General features: G+C 38.6%; 1 protein-coding gene across 1 annotated transcript in view; it reads left to right on the plus strand.

The window, feature by feature from the left end:
- Positions 1-3674: 3674 nt before the first annotated feature.
- Positions 3675-16862, plus strand: part of LOC132265607 (uncharacterized) — a 55474-nt gene continuing 42286 nt past the window's right edge. Inside the window, exon 1 of the mRNA XM_059766340.1 lies at positions 3675-3802. Coding sequence (XP_059622323.1) covers positions 3685-3802 — 118 coding nt within the window. The 5' untranslated portion in view covers positions 3675-3684. The remainder of the gene's footprint in view (positions 3803-16862) is intronic.

The raw sequence follows: 16862 nt of genomic DNA on the forward strand, positions 1-16862 counted from the left end.
ACAAGAAGAAGCAACTAATATTGTGTGCAATTGTGATGTTTTTCTTTCTCTATGGAATTTGGTGGCTATTGATTGACCAAATACTCAGCCAAGAAGCATTGAGAAAAGCATCACAAAGCGATCTTAATTCACTTAACAAAACTATTCTCTAACACAATTATCCAACAGTGGTCGCCAGTGGAATACAGCACATGAGTTTAACAGAGACTTTATGGGGTGATTTCTGGCAAATTTGCGCCATTGGCGGCTAGAAAATATGAAAAAGAAGAAAAGTGAGAAGAATGCGGAAGGAAGCATGATTTAATTGTATTCTTAGTAGGTTAAAAGTGAGAAACCACAAGAGATTGTGCAGTGTTGGATCAACACACGAAGTAGTAAAATTGAATTGAGAAGACCATGGGTGATGATTTTGCCATTTTTTCTCCACTTCACTGTCCTTTTTGTACATAGAAACTTTTCATGAACACAATTTACAACAGCAAAAGGGTGAATGCAAGAAAATGTGCGTTAAATGGATAAGAGAGAGTGCGATGATAAAATCACTGAATTCCAAACAAAACTCTGCAATTGTGCAATAAATTAATGCTAAATTCTCACAATCTTCATTTATCAATAGCCTCAATTTTTTTTTATTATTTATCTCGTGTAATTTACAATGTATCAATTTGTTTCTATCATCGCACTGCAATTGAAAAGCCAACCAATTTTTCTTTGATTTTTTTTTAAATACAATTCTAGTGAGTTTGACTAATTTTAAATGACGATACAAAGAATGGCATATGAAGAAACGATGGAAAAAAAATAGAACGATGGAGAAAATCTACCAAATATGTGATAAAAAAAAATATATAGTTTCAAGATGAGAAATTCACACAGAGAAATTATGTAATGTACTTTCCCACATTGCTAAATCAATTTCAATGAAGCATGAGAAGAGATTCTCAATGGAGGAGAAATAGACAGAAAAAAGAAACACGACACATGAAACGTAGGATTAGTATAAAATGTATGTACATAGGTTGCCAAAAAAAAAGAAGGTGAAGAGAAGAACAGAAGGTATCAGAGAATGTGGAATATGAAAGACATTTCCTGTAGCTTGCCAACAACCACACTTAAGAAAAAGAAAAAAATGCGGGAAGAATTTGCAAAAGAGCCTACAATTATGCAGATTATCTTAGTAACATTTGCACGATATATACAATCTACTATTTCCTTGTTATCCGTTCAAATCGTCACTTCAGAGATTTTTTCGACACTAAGGACAGTTTTTCTTTTCATTCTGTTGGTCATTTTTCATATGAAAATTTACAGTTTAGAGAGAGAGAGAGAAAAAAAAGAATATGGTTGTGTTTATTAGCTTAAATAGAGGAAAGTCTGCCATTTGTTTTTCCTTGCGATATTTGATATGAGAAAATATCCGCAGAATTCACAGTCAATATGGGAAATTTGCCTAAGAATCTCTCAGAGCATCATTTGATTACCTTTCTGGATTTGATTTTTGAGTAACTTCAAGTGGGTGGGGCATCCGAATGGGCGTGGCTTCGGTCACAAATGAATCTTTAGCATTTACCAGGGAAAGATTAATCCGATGGAATTCTGCGGGGTGTTTTTGCGCGAGGAGAAGCGGGAGAAACAGACTTTCGCATGGATAAAGTGTGGGACAAGAAGATGTTTTTTATTGTTTAGTGAATTTTTCATTTTTTTTGTAAATATGTCTATAGAGAGTGGATAGTTTGTTTTTTTCTTTGTTTGTTTAGAGATTGAGAGAGAGAGAGAGTCCAGAGATTCCTCTTGAGAAACCCCAAAACTTCTGGACCGCGTGAGCGCATGTGAAAAATGAAAGAAGAGCTCTTCCTTTTGCTCCCCATTTCAGTGTCTCCCTATAATAGCAAAATGCAGCAACCCGAAAAGGGGGGTAGTTTTTGATGAAAAAAAAAAATCTTGGTGTGATGAAAAATGAGAAGTGTCAAAATTTCATTTGAGAAATTTAAAAAGAAATCACGAGATTGTGGAAAGCATAGAGTGAAAAGTGTGAGCGAGAGAGATACATAAAATATAGTAAAGTAAAATTAAAAACAAAAATGAGAAAAATAATCAATAAAAAATCTGAGCAAATAGTATAAAAGATACTAATGAAATTATGTTCATTTTGTGGGTATTGCAATTGACGATGGCTCATTTAATCGGGAGATTTCTCGAAATCAACACAATAAAGTTCGCTCGCGCAGAGCGGAAAGTCGTGATAGAGATTGAGGGGCGGCGCGTGATGAAGTGCCCAGCCAAGTCTGCTGGCTTCTTCGCGCGCTCCGCAAGCAGCAATCTCAACCAAAATGGCGATTGCAAAAACCATTTAAAATATTCTTTTCTGCGAATTCAAGTGATAAGTTCAAGAGAGTCATGTTAATGTATAACTTCGGATGATGTCATCTCCAAGAACTAACCATAGACTGGGGGTGTTTTTTTTTTGTTGTTGTTTCTTTCCGAGCGGACTTTGGTGGCGAAAATGCAATGCACTTCTTTGCATTACTAACGAAATGGACATAAGGAAAAAATGACGAAAAAAAATTGCATATATTACATAACATTTAATCAATACTATACATTATAGAGATGATGAAGAAAAATACATAAAAAATATATTAATGATGAAAATGTGCATATTTTGGTGTAATTGATATTATATACATATAATTATTATTATTGAAATAATAAAATCTTTTTGTTATACACTATGCAGCATACAGAAAATGAAATCAAAAGTCTTTTACTTCTTCCTGTTGTGCAATTTCACTTTGAGGATTGGCGAAATTGATGTTTCAGCAGGAAATCTGCGGAAGAATCAAGGGAAGAATATTTAGTCGGTGTTCAGCACAGCGGAAGGGTAAGAATATTTTACTTAGAGAAATTAGTTCTTATTCAATTTCTTTTATGTCTGGATTTTTATGGTGCTTCTGAAGACAGATTCAATTCATGCACTTAAGCTGAAATTATTTCCACCTGCATTTCAGTGATTGCAAGATTGTGAAGCTGTGTTTCAGCATAACCACAGAAATGCTGATTAGCAGCTCAATTCAATTTATTAGGAATGCATGAATTCTTGAATGTAAGGACGCGAAACCATGACCAAAAAAGCTTCATCCTGGCCTCGCTCCTTCGAGTCCCGAGTGAGTTCTCTTAAGAGTTAAGAGAGTGTCTCGAAAGCTCATCGGCGACTGGCGGGGAGCGAAAGTGGGGCAGATGCGCAGAGCTTTTGCGGGTCGAATTGAGGGCTGTGCAGGCGGAGAAAGTGCGTCTGTGAGCGTTGGCGCCATTTGACCTCGCTTCCCACCCGACTCGCCGTGCCGCAGCTGATTGAATTGGATAATCGCGCGAGGAAAGTCGTCGCGAGGCTCAGTTCCGAGTTGCATCTCACGGCGAACGGACGGATTCTTGGCCTGCGCCATCGATTCGAGTGCTTGTGTGACGGATTGACAGTGCTTTCGCAGCGCTCGCTCACTCTCGTCCCTTTGGCATTGTGTGTCGTGACAAAGTTGACAACAGTCCAGTGTGTCCTCGTGTTCCTGTGCCGCGCGACAATCTGATTCCCGATTACGTAACTCGTGTGCCCAGGACAGAATCGCGCCTCATGTGGCTGTAGCATGAGCCAGGTGTTCGTCCTGAGACACTTCCGCCCGTGACAGCATCATGCAATCGAGTGTCCCCCCGATGGGAGGCCGTGTGTGGATTAAGCTGCTCCTCGTCGCCACGCTGACGTCCTTCGCGGACTGCATCACGCCGTCAATCATGCCCCCGCAGAAGCGCGGTAAGTCCCTCCGCCATGTCCTCTGCGTCCTTGGCTCGTAAAAGGCAGACTTGCCAATTTCGGATTTACGACAGAAATATCACCGTCTTCCTCGCGTTCAGCTTAATGGCGAAGAAGATTTTCAATTTTATCTACTCGGCAAATCTACTGTGAATCCGTTTTCCTCGAATGCACGCAAAGTGCCAACAATTCTTCCACGGACAATACGATTATCGTGATACCTACAAATATACACATTTTTGATTATGATGAGCTTTGAGGATGAAACAAGGGGGAGATAATATGGCTGAAATCTGTTCACCTAAAATCAATGATATTCTGTTAATTTTGATTCTGTCGCCCTGAAAATCAACTGTAATCTAACTGTTAATGAACTCACAATTTCGTATTTGAAATTTTTAAGCTGACATTTCATCTGATAACACTTTTGGGTATCATTTTGTTCTGGACAAGAATTGATTGCTATGAATAAAATAAATCCATAGAAATTAGAACGCAGTAAAGCGAATATTTGTATAGAATATTGAGATAGAAGATTCTAAGTATTTTTTTTTAATTTCCCGGGGATTTCTATTCAGATGAAACTTGATACGAAACTTCATTTCCGCTTTTATTCTCGATGACGTTCTTTGATATTCAATTAAATTTCTAATTTTTTTCCCAATAGACGAACTCAATATTCTTCAGTTGCATTGGATTATCTTATATTCAAATTACATATATTTGTTGGAATTGAAAGGAAAAGTCGTCGTATTCAAAGCCTTTGAAGCGATTTTTAAATTAATTTTTAGCTCATGCTTGGAAAAATATGATTTTTATCAAATCAGAATTTTAAACAAACGCTTTCAATCATATTAATTAAAATATAGACCTTTGAGTGATTAAAATAATTATCATTGGAAACTTTGAGTGTTCAGAAACGGAAACTCACGTTTAAAGGATTAATAATTTGTCGAATGTAACTAAATTTTGCTCTTTCATTCATCATTTATTGTGTATTGAACACACATGTACGAAAGCTTGTGTTCCGAATTCTGTGCTTCTCATTCTATATTTATTAGATTAATTTCATCATGGCAGAACACCTGTTCAGGAGTGTGAATTTCCACGATGAGGAAAAAAAAACCACCCGGCGAAAATGCTAAAATGTTTGCCATTCATCAGATAAAGGGTGAAAATCCTGCTAAAAATTTCAACACTTTTCACTGTACAGATTCCGCTTAGGATTCTAATTGCTGTGCCAGGAGAAAAACAACCGCACAGTGGAAATTTCGGGGGTGAAGATCAGTGAGAGAGAGAAAGAGCAAAAATTAGCAGAGATTTTTTTTGTCTTTTTTCATTTGACCAACGGCTCGTGGAGAAGGGCGCAAAGGTCATGCAAATGAATGGCATTTAAATGTGCTTTGTTGCGAGGATTCGTGCTGTGCAAATTTTCTCTATCACGCATCATCAACGCAGATTTGTGGGTCAGGGGGAAAAAAGCTCGGGCGTGAGTTTTGGGGTTGAGCGCGCAAGCAGTCAAAAAAGGGTGAGAATTTCACAATGATTTACATATTTATCACTTTTCAATCGTTTCCGGGGCGACTCGTAAAAATCAGGAGATTCTCCACGGAACGTGGGCGGAAAATCCAAAAGTTTCCCTCCACCCCATCAGCCAAAGCGGTGACAGTCGCTAGGATGGCTCCTTGCGCCTCTTGGGACAGAACCATAAACAGATCATCCATCCGCTCCCGCCACAGCATCCGGCAAAAGTCGTAAAGTAATCAATTTTGGGCGCTACACGCCCGTACTTAATATACGTGCTATAATGCCACATAATAAATAATTTGGAACATTAAACTACCTCAAAGTCACACAAGAAATCTCCCTCCAAACACCCCTTTTTCGCATGAAATTTCATCAAGTACTCTCTCTCTCCGGCCCTTCTGTGGCTTTCCCTCCGGGGCGGGGGACAATTTTATTGGTCTCTGAAGGATGTGTGATGAAGGAAAATTCCCTCAATCGATGCGTGACGAGAGAGGGAGAGAGAGAGAGAGCGGGAAGGAAGCCGATGACGTGGTGAGGCAGAAAAGAGTCCTCCAATTGAATCGAATTAAGCAATTCTGTATCTTGTTACGCCCTCAATTGGATAAATTGTCGTGGATTATGGGTTTGAATTTTTGAGTGCGCGACAACTGGAGGGCCCTTAAGATTAATCGACTCCTCCTTGTGTGATTTAATTTAGTGGAAAATTCACCAAGACAATTGTGCGGACGGAGAGAAGTATGATTAACAATGAAATAGTTTCACATCGTGTTGTGGGAGAATTTTGTGCGTTCTGGCTCGAGTGGATTGAAGAAAGTTTTCTCATTTAATTTTTTCCATCAAATCTTATAGCCAATTGCTTTCATCGTATATGTGAAATTTATCAGCAATTTACTGTAAAATATTGATTTGGCAATTTATGAAATATTTATCTGTTTGTTTTTCACTCCTGCGTCTTCTCTCTCTCTCTCCCCCCCCTTTCTGGGCAAATATGTACTCTTCTTCGAAAGTGCCACCCACTCGACCCAGCGCGACTTGGGAGAAATTCTGAGAACTTCTCATCTTCAAATTTGCCCTGCTTGGATTTTTCGCAGGTGCTGCAGAAAGTTTGTAGGGCGTGAGTTCATGTGGTGCAAATTAAATTAATCTCCGCTCATCCGTCTCACAGTATTCAGCTTGATGTTCGCATCTTATTAGATAAGATGTCCATCAGTTTGTTACGAGAATGAGAATGGCACATGATTGTAGTCTCTTATTCTTCAGTAGTTTCAAGAAATTTGAAAATACTATTGGAGATCATCAGAAACCAATCAGTATGTTTAATAATTGCAGTTTCTCACTTCTTTTCATGCGTACAAAAGTATTTGTGTTGTGATGATAACGTTAAAAATTTCTCCTGATGTTTCTTATTGAAATGCCGATGAAGTTAACTCAGAGCTTTCATATCACAATGCTACCCTGGGTCAGAAGTGTGACAGAATATCTTTGGCTTACATATACAAATTCCATTTTACAGCATCATCTTTGCAATATAATCCCAAGCCAAGCGTTTTGTTAGGCAACTTTTCCCACGAGGACAACTTTGGCTGACTGTTATTGCATGGAAGTCTTATCAAGCGTTGCCAGACAGTTTTCTCTGGGCAAAACGCACGAGCAGTCGATGCATGAATTTTATGCATAGTGAAGTGTGACTCGGACGGTGATGAAAAACCACCGGACAATGGCATAAAAAGCGCGACTGTTACAGCAATTCCTGCAAAAATCCACATGCTTCAGCCACGGTCTGCCCACCTTTTTTTTCTCGCCATCACTTGCGCGCCCGGAGATTTATTGCTCCGTTGTCATTTCTTGTCATGTTATACCCCAACTTTTCCCGTGACGCCCCTGCAAAAGAGTGAGCGAAAAAATAATTTCTCAACTTTTCATATTTCCACAGACATTTATCACATTCGCACAAGAGTGAAGATTTCACGCGGGTGGGATTTTCCCTGTCCTTGGGCGTCTTCGCTGCGCCATATTCCCCAATCCTTCCCTGCGGGGATGAAAAGTGCAATTTCGCCAGTCGTGCCGAGAAAATGGGGTTGAATTTAAATTACAATAGAGCACAAGTCTTGAGTAATATTTTTCCACCGCCAGGGTGTCCAAATACTATGAATTGTTATTCACTCGTACACACCGAGGCACTTCTTCCGCACAGCGCGCCAGCCGAGCTTCCCCTCGTGACAAGGGTGACTACATCAATCATAGCAAATGAAGAAGTGGGTTGGAGGACACAAAAGGCCCCAAAAATAGGAGAAAAGAAGGGAGGACGAAGGGAGAAGAGAACCCGCGAAAATGGTGCGATATCAATTGAGTAAGTTTTGGGGGCACAAAAGAAATTCATGAGAATTTTTTTTTCTCCTCTCATCGTGTGCTTGAGGACTTTGTCGCTTCTTCTCCTGATTTATCCGTGCCTCCGCATCGTGTTGAGGACAAATCAGAAGGCGCGCACTCGGAGTGGGTGCGAATCTGTTGAAAATGGAATCAATTGAACTTGACAGGAATTCGCAGGAAACGAACTTCCCCATTTCACTTCTTCCGCACCCTTCAGATTCAGAGAATTTCACCCAGATCGCTCTTAGGCATTGCGTAACTTCACTCACAGGTCAATGGTATTGTTCGAGTCGATGTTTTTCATGAAATGCAATCAAGAAAGACAATGAGGAATCAATTAAAATTACTTAACGTTGAAGGTTTACCTTTAGAGCTGACAAAGGATTTCATTGATATTCATGCTGATGTTTCAAAATCTGTTTCGACAAATATCATGTGCTTTGAGTGAAGTCTCAAGACTCCATTCGTTTCCATCCATATCTTATTAGACTTCACTCACAGTCATTGAAACTCTATTAGGTTTCAATTATTTTAAAATGTGTATTCTGAATGCGTTTTTATCTTACAATAATATTCTCGTTTATGTAATAAGAGGTAAGATCTGTAAGGTTGAAAAGCATTACAAGTCCATCTCATTTCAACGTTATTACACATTCAGTCCAATCCGCTTCGAGGAGTAGAATACACAGAAGTCAGAAAATCTGATTGCGCATTGTGCAACGCTTCCTTTTCACCCAAAACCACGTAATGGCTTTGCCATCGACAGCCAGGAAAATGTGAATAGTCGCTGCAGACGCGTCATACGATTAGATTTGACCTTTGACTCGTCACATGTGCCAATTCCAGGAAATCTGCACATTCGTTGGATTTCTGCATATCCAATGACATCATTATGCACTTGCATCTGATTTGTCAGCAAAAGTTCCGGTGGATTTTCCAGACTGAAGCTGCTGAGAATGCCCAAGTCCAGAGTCTTGTAATTAGTACAGAGTGCTGATAATGAGTGCTTCGGAAAATAGAAATACGAACTGTAGCATTATAGTATTTTCTCTTCACAATATCCTCTCATTATGTCACGAAAGCTCTTTGTGTTTTCACCCAGGATTTCCTGCAGTTAATCAATAATAGACGGTGTGCAAGGGAAGTGTTTGAAAACAAATGTGCAGAATGCATTGGTGTGCGCAAATAATAATCAGACTCGTCAGAATTGTGCAGGAATGATGAGCTATAGTGGATTTAACTCATTTAAGTATGACTTATAAATATCATCACTTCAGTGGACGATGCTTGAGAAAATCTTCAGTGTAGCGATGAACTAAGTGGAGAAATTTAATTATAGCAATTTTGCTGAAAGAGAACTTTCTCGTGATCCTTGAAAATTGTATGTAAAGCATTTTCACGTCGGAATTTTCTTTTTCATGTCCTCCGGCGTTTTCGCGTGCACGCCTAATGGTAAAGTTTTGGTTTTTGGGACAGAAAACTTTTCATTCCTTGAGCTTTTGTCATAATTTATTTATTTAGAGGCTGTAGAGCTTTCCTTTGCGCGCTCGGCACGGAGTTTTTCTGCGCGAGAAAAGGTGAATGGCGTGAATTTTCCATCGCATTTTCGGGGAAAGAAGAAAAAAAAACTCTTGAGTCTGAAACATTTGCTCGGCAATGTGAAATTTCTATGAAGTCTAGCTATAAAATTTTCAATTTCCAAGTTGCTGATGAAATCTAATGTTGTGCAAGTTCTGGAGCATAACTTTGACGAGAGGAATTAAATGAATAATTATTATTTGAACTTTATTGTTGTACCTGTGCAGAAAGACGCCGTGTTGCACGAGAAAAGTCATTAAATAAATAATTGGTGGTGATGTTTTACTAGTCCGTTATTCATCACAACACCCATGAACTCACGTACTAAACGTTTTTCCTTCAGACTCTCTCCGCCCTTCTCGCTTTAACCCTTTGACGCTGTTCTTCGCGTCACCACAAACCATTTCCGCTGGAACAGTGAAAAGCCCTTTTTTCTTCGCCCTTTCCCTCCTTGTCCCGGAAGTTGGTGGCTTTTGTTGTGGCCCGATTCCAGGGTGGATGTCCTGACGAACGTGCATTCGCAGGAGCGGACAAAGAAATCCTCTTGAGCATGTCTCAGGCCGAGATTATGGTTCTGAGGAAAACAATTGCAGTCATCTTGTGTTGTGTGGGGAAATAATGAGGCATACAGAAGGAGCTTCTGCACCATACAATATGCACACGGACGTGTCTGCGTGTGATTCCAGTCAAGCTGGCAGTTCTGCCTGAATTTCAAATTAGTTGTATGATGCGGTTTGGGAGACATTAAAACTTTTCAGCACTTTGTATTACACAAATTGACTGGGAGTGTGTGTTCTGTTGTTGGCGTATTCATTGATAAATTCGCAGAATAACGGCAATTTTCAATTAAAGTTTCACCCATTCGATGATTCGTTGGCGGTGTTAATTCAACTCCTGAATGAAGCGTCTTTTCCATAATCCCATTAATCAAATTTATAATTCACCCAATAAAAATGTTAATGTGTACCGCGGTTTTAATTAAAATCCACCCGCCGGCATTTGCATAAATTCACATTTTACATCTCTATTTTGGCTCCTTCCCCCCCACCTCCTCCATTGACCATCCAATTTCCTCCAGCACGCACAGCTTCTCAAGACAATCGCACTCTTTTATTCCCCACTGCCATTATCTCTCAACCAGGACCACATCAGACAGAATTAAGACGAAAATGTCTCTCAGTGTTGCGCCAGAACAGGCAGTATTTGGCAAATTTATTTATTTGTGAGTTTGTGTGGAATCATTGTCAAAATAGCACTCGGCAAACACCACAAGAAAATACAAACAAGAAAAATTCCCCAGCAATTGTGAAACTTCTCTTGCGTCTCCCTCATTTTCTCCCTTTTCGCCCACCGCCCATATTCACTGCTTTGCTACAAAACTTTTTCGCAACTCCCTCATCCCCAGAGACCATCGATATTCATGCAGAAGGCGAAAAAGCTGCACAACCAGGGGTTAAGAGCTTATAGAATTCCGAGAAGTCTGTCTAAATAATCGCAATTCGAAAGAACAATAGCAGCTACATATGAAAAATGCAAAGGAAACTCCAATTATGGGCATTGTTGTCTGAATTTGAAGGGATTAGGAGCTGATAAAATTGCTGGAGGGAATGATTTGAGATAAAGTGGTTTAATTAATTGCTATCGGAAATTAAAAACCTTATAATAATTTATAATTTTCTTTAGCCGAACTTATGAACTTTTCCGGAAATTTGTACATTTCATCTAATCTTGTCTGTTTTATCATCCACATCAAGATCATTCTCAACATCTTATTATTGTCAGTTCTCTTGCCAGTTCTTGTGTTCCTTGGGAAGTACTTTAGGAAGCTTTTGAAGATGGTTTTAGCTTTCTGAAATGAATAATTCAGCTGTGATGTCAGCAATAATCAATACATGCTTACTAAGTTAAATTAAGAAAATTTACTCCATAAAGGATTCTGTTTCTTATGTTTTTTTTGCGGAAATTTTCCGAGATCATGCACTGAGAGTTTCCGATTTTTTGAGGGAAGCAAGAGAGCCAATGTTAGTAATGTTATTCAGTTTGTGCTTGCAAACATTCCCACACTCATCCAAGCTGAAGATGTGTAAACTCTCGGTTGACGGAAAAGATCAACATAATGCTCGCAGTTCACCAAACTGCCAAGTATTCATGAATGAAATTCTGTTGCTCATTAAAAAATCATGCAGAGTTGTTAGACCCTCGGTGATGGGAAAGAATAAGAGAAAGCTCCTCACTTACCACTCCATTTATAGATGAGATTTTTGCTCTATCATGTATGTTGAGAGATGGTGGCTGAATAATCTTCCCTTCGAGTTGTTGACTGAAAGAACATGCTCTCACTGGTGGGGTGAAACACAGAGGCGCACGGAAAAAAAGAGGAAATTTCCCGCACAGAGTGGGAAAAAGACGATGAAGAGTGTGTGTGTGTGGCGAAGGACTTCAATGAGTTGCTCTGCGTTTTTTCTTCCCTTTCTCACCATCTATAAATTGAATATAAATCATAAATAAATGTATTATCCATCTCCATCAATTCTCCCTTCCTCACAATGGGCATTTTCCAACGATCACCTAATGGCAGGAAACGAGTCAGAGATTTTCCCTTTTGCCCAGAGAGAGAGAGAGGCGAAAGTTCATGGTGGAAGTGGTTGACACAATTTTGGCAAATGAGTTCACAAGAGATAAAAAAGCTTGCCTGTTGGCGAAGCTTTCCACTCGCATGCCCAAGAAGTACACACACACACACTCACACTGCTCGCCATGAATATGAAATTGAAGTAGAAGAAATTTGAGTGTGGTTGAGTGACTCAAAGCCCCACTTGAGGGTGAATACAGAGGGACCTGAGGAGGGTTTTTCGAGAGTTTCTGGAGCACTTCACACACTGCTCGAGTGTCTCGTTAAAATTCAACAAAAGTACAATATTGCAGTGCTTGCAGACTTTCTGATTGTCTCACCCTCGCCATTCGTCACTGGTGCGCCTCGACATTCGCCCCAAAAGCTCGCACCTTGTGCAAAAAATCTGTTATTTTGAGTACACTTGCGGTGTAATTTCTACACACAAAAATTCACTGCGCTGCACACAACTTGTGTCTATCAATTTGGTCAGAAAGCTCTCGCTGCTCTCTAAACTTTTGCTTTTATGATGGCGCTGCAGCTTGTGGGATTTAATTAAAAGAGTTTATTTTTTTCAATAAAATTTTAGTAGCAGTGCATTTTCAATTATGCTGTAAACAAAAAAGCCACGAGTTTTGAATAGTGAAACCACACATAGAGTATGTGAAATTGCGTGGTTTTCCACGAAATTTGTAATATGCAATTATCAACGTCAATTATCAAATTCAATTTTCTGACTGATTTTCATTGTGTATTTTATTTTACATTACTGTGAATTGATTTTAATTGGAACTCAAAAGGTCGAGAAATGGCATTTTATGTTCTCTGATGTTTAAAACCAGAGGAAAAACTTGTTTTTTATAGTATTTGTTTTTCTTTTAATGCCTATTTAATTATTTCGTGATGAGACAAATGAACAGGCAAAGTTTCTCTTCAGGTTTTCTCAAATTCTACAGTATTTTTACATGACTTGCGTTATATTTTTTTTCTGTGTCATTACTAAAGCACAAAACCAATAGAAGCTCCACATGCCTAATAAAATTTAATTTCTATTTGAGTTACACAAGGTGAGAATGTTCTTCGTTTCTTTTCTGTTAATTTTTTGAGATGCTGTAAATTCAGCAATTTCATCATGAAATATTTGTTTGCCAACACTCAGTGCTATATATTATGGGTCAGAGAGTGATAAATTGTGTCTCGGCCAGAATGGATGGGAGATTTTGTGAAAGATTCTGGTCGAAGCCAAACAGGCAGACAAAAGGTATACAACGTAGTATAATTGTGATCTTATTAGGAAAGCTCGTTTCTGTCTTGTGTGTGTGTTTTCTTAGAAATTCAGCATCTCAAAGTCAGTGAACCATATCCAATTTGCATGCGAATTCATCCCGAGTGTACATTTTCCCTGAGGTTTTGACACCAAGCGCCGTGTGTCCTTTCTTACAGCATAAATCAGTCGAGTTGCACACATTTTCTCTCAAATAAACAACATTTCCAGCATTTCTCGCTCATGAACACGGAGGAATATTTGTGTTCAGTATTTGCAAATTTATTGATACTGAGAAAGTGCTTTCACACCGTATTTGTATGAATTCTTGTCTGCGGAGTTTGGATGAAAATCCATGTCCAATTTCCACCGATATGCAGCCAATACCATTTAATTTCGTCTGCCCTTTGTGTTTCCATGGTAAGAAGAGGGCAAGATGCCTTGTTTCCTCAATTACATTCCATTAATGATGTAAAATTTAATTGGATATCATTTAACCGTGGAGAATGGTAGTGGGAAATGTGGAATAATTGGAAATTCATTGCCTATTTTTTCACCGAAGGGAATCTCCAATTAGACATTCTGCTCATTAATTCAGATAATTGTCGACTAGAGTCAAGAGGAACGGGAAAGCGTCCAATAGAAAAGTTGGGTGTATAAAAGACTGGCATTTTATGCTATATGTACTCTCATTGTCTATTGTTGAGGGTAAAAAATTGCGTGGAACAGAGAATAAAGACATGAAATCATCCACAATATGATGAAAGGAATATATTCTCCCAACTTGGCGCACATCTGAAGAACAATAAAAAAAAAGAGTTATTCATTCATGAAAATTCCCTCCTATCTTGCCATTGAGTTCCTCTCAGCAAGCTCACCTTATCTAATGCACTTACAAGATGAAGATAGAGCTGCGGAGGAGGGTTTATGTTTAATCAAGAAAATTTGCTGGAGAGAGAAAGAGGAATTGTGCATTGAGAAACTTTTCCCATGGATTCACCCTTAATTTGATTATGTTGTGCAAGGAGAAAATGGGGAATATTTTAAGAGCGCGCCTTTGAGCTGAATATTCTTCTAAGTAAGAGACAAAAGGGGGGCGAATGGAAAAGTTTAAGAATTTTGACATGATCTATTTTAAGAATGTTGTGATAAACTTGTGAAAAAATTCCCTCGTTTATTTCATACCAAATTTAATTTACATTCCTGATCTTGAGACTTCTTAAAGGCTTTTCACCGCAAAAAGAGCAGAGATAAAAGTTTTTTGTGTGGGAGGAAAATGCATGTTTTCTCTTATTCTTCTGCACGTGAAAATGGCAAAAGGATAATACCCACGGATTTGTCATGCTATCTGATACGAAAAAGCATTCCTTTCGCGACAACATCTTGAAGATGAAAAACTTTATTGCACTGTCGCTGAGCGAATTATACAAATGCCACACACCGTGAGACTGATGTGCAGCGCAAGATTCTGAGGCTTGAGAATCACATGAATTATTTGTAAGGTGAATTTTGTAGTTGACTATGCGAGGAATTTTCTTGTCATGGCATTTCTCAGTCAACAATCGACAATGCTACTTCTTCGCATTATCACAAGATTTGCAAATGCTTGGCAGGAATATTCTGGCAGACATTTTTCTTTACTATTTGATTTCACAATTAGATTTTTTCCAATAGACCAATAAGCCACTCTCTCATCGCATGTAAGAAATCTGATTCAGCTCTCAAAAATGTTCAGCAGCTGAAATTTCACCGGTAAAAGCTTCTCCTCAAACTTTCAAGAGGAAAATTCTTCGAGTGATGAGTTACCACTCTTACGTGCACAAAAGGAAGAAAAATTACACACCCAGAAAATTCTCATAGCATTCATAATTACACTAATTAGTTGGAGTTTCATTTTACCTTCCAAATGAAAATGAAAAGAAGTCAAAATGATAGCATTGAAAATTATACAAAGCCAGCATGACATGGTTGAGCTATTTTTCCGTGAATCTCCCCAAAAACCAATTCACAATTGAATAGTTGAATTTAACTTCTCCTAAAGAGCGCAAAACTAATTACATCCCGCACTTTTCATTCATCAATCAAGCGGCTTTTATGCAGAATAGCAGTATAATTGCGATACCATTTGCATGCTAAGCGTACCTAATGAAATGCACACGCTTGTTCCGTGGCTTCCAGACTAAATATCACGTCAACAGTATTGCATGCAATTATCAGGAGTGAAGCTTACTGACTCACAATGATTGCAAGTGGCTGCCACAGATGAATTTGAGAGAATATACATGCATAGTGAGCTTCCGAAAAGCTCTCTTTCTCCTCTTTCTCTGTTTCGTTGCGTGGGCAAAGCTAATGCCATCAATCTTCTGTTAGCAAAAGACAGGCTAAATGTACGGAGAAAAATTTCTTCCATACAAACCCTTCCTGATGTATCGAATTAATCATTAATATTTGATATGCTCTCTCTCTTCTGCACAATGTCGAGCGCACACGTGAAAATCGCATGATGAAAATCCATTTCCTACATATACTGCCGCTCATGTGTGTTGCGGTTGGATTTTGTACACAATCAATGTTAGGGAAAATTCCAATAATGGAATTACACATTTCTAAAATGATGACTGTTAATGGTGTGGGCACACTCCGTCAGAATTGACGAAAAGGCGCTCGTGTGCGCCGGAGCTTTGTGATTGCCCAAAACTCAATTTCATTCCAATGCAAATCATTGTTCCAATGCCAAAAATGCCATAATTCTCCATCAGTTGAGCTGGGAAATGATTTTGCTGCATTTCCCCAGAGCTTCGACATGAGCTTTTGCGGAAAAATATTACACTGGAGGCTTTCGCTCATGCATGCATTCATCAATTCCACTCAAAACAATCCGGATGTAAGGCAATTGCAATTTGTAGCAGTTATGGTTTGGGAAAAATGTAATATTTGTGCAAATTCTTTTTTGACCAATTTCAATGTAAATTATTTATGCAATGTTTTTCAAGAATTTTTTATGAAACATTGCAACACCGAGGAAATTTAATTGTAATTTAATGAATATATTAATATATTTGTTTGAATAGAAATTACTCTTAAATTGGAAACGTCAAGAAATGTTACAAATTTACTAAAGATCTCTTAATTTATTGTGAGAACGAATCGGAAATTTCTTACATTTATGGATTATATGAGGGGTCATAAAGTCACTTTATAGTTTTTATCACTCTCTTATTCTCAATTGCTTATTCTCAGGCTTGAAAACTGTGTTATCGCTTACTTAATTATTCAAATAAAGTGATCAATACCACAGCTATCACGTCTTGATCTGCACTCTGAGATAAATTGACAGATTATTCTTCATCTTCGCTTCACTGACGGTGAATTATTCAACAAGGATGAGTAGCACTACAACTGTGGGAAGCCCTTATCATGATTCACAGGGTATTCTTTCGCATGTGAAGACTGCCTCGAGAGTCATTCACCTCCTCTCCGATTCAATAAAGTCAATTGCGACGAGACATAGTGGGCAATTTGAAGAAGTACTGATGATAAATTTAATAATATGACTGGGCTAATCAAACATTACGTGCATTAGATTATGTCTTTCACGCATCACAGACGATTTCCTGTCTTACACTGAGATTCATTGATATTTCTGAGCTCGTTTGCGATGCAAATTCCATTTGACATCACAAGTCTGAAAAGGAGTCTCTTTCGGTGAG

This window comes from Phlebotomus argentipes, unplaced genomic scaffold, assembly GCF_947086385.1.
Source record: "Phlebotomus argentipes unplaced genomic scaffold, Phlebotomus argentipes genome assembly contig_5, whole genome shotgun sequence".
Lineage (NCBI taxonomy): Eukaryota > Metazoa > Arthropoda > Insecta > Diptera > Psychodidae > Phlebotomus > Phlebotomus argentipes.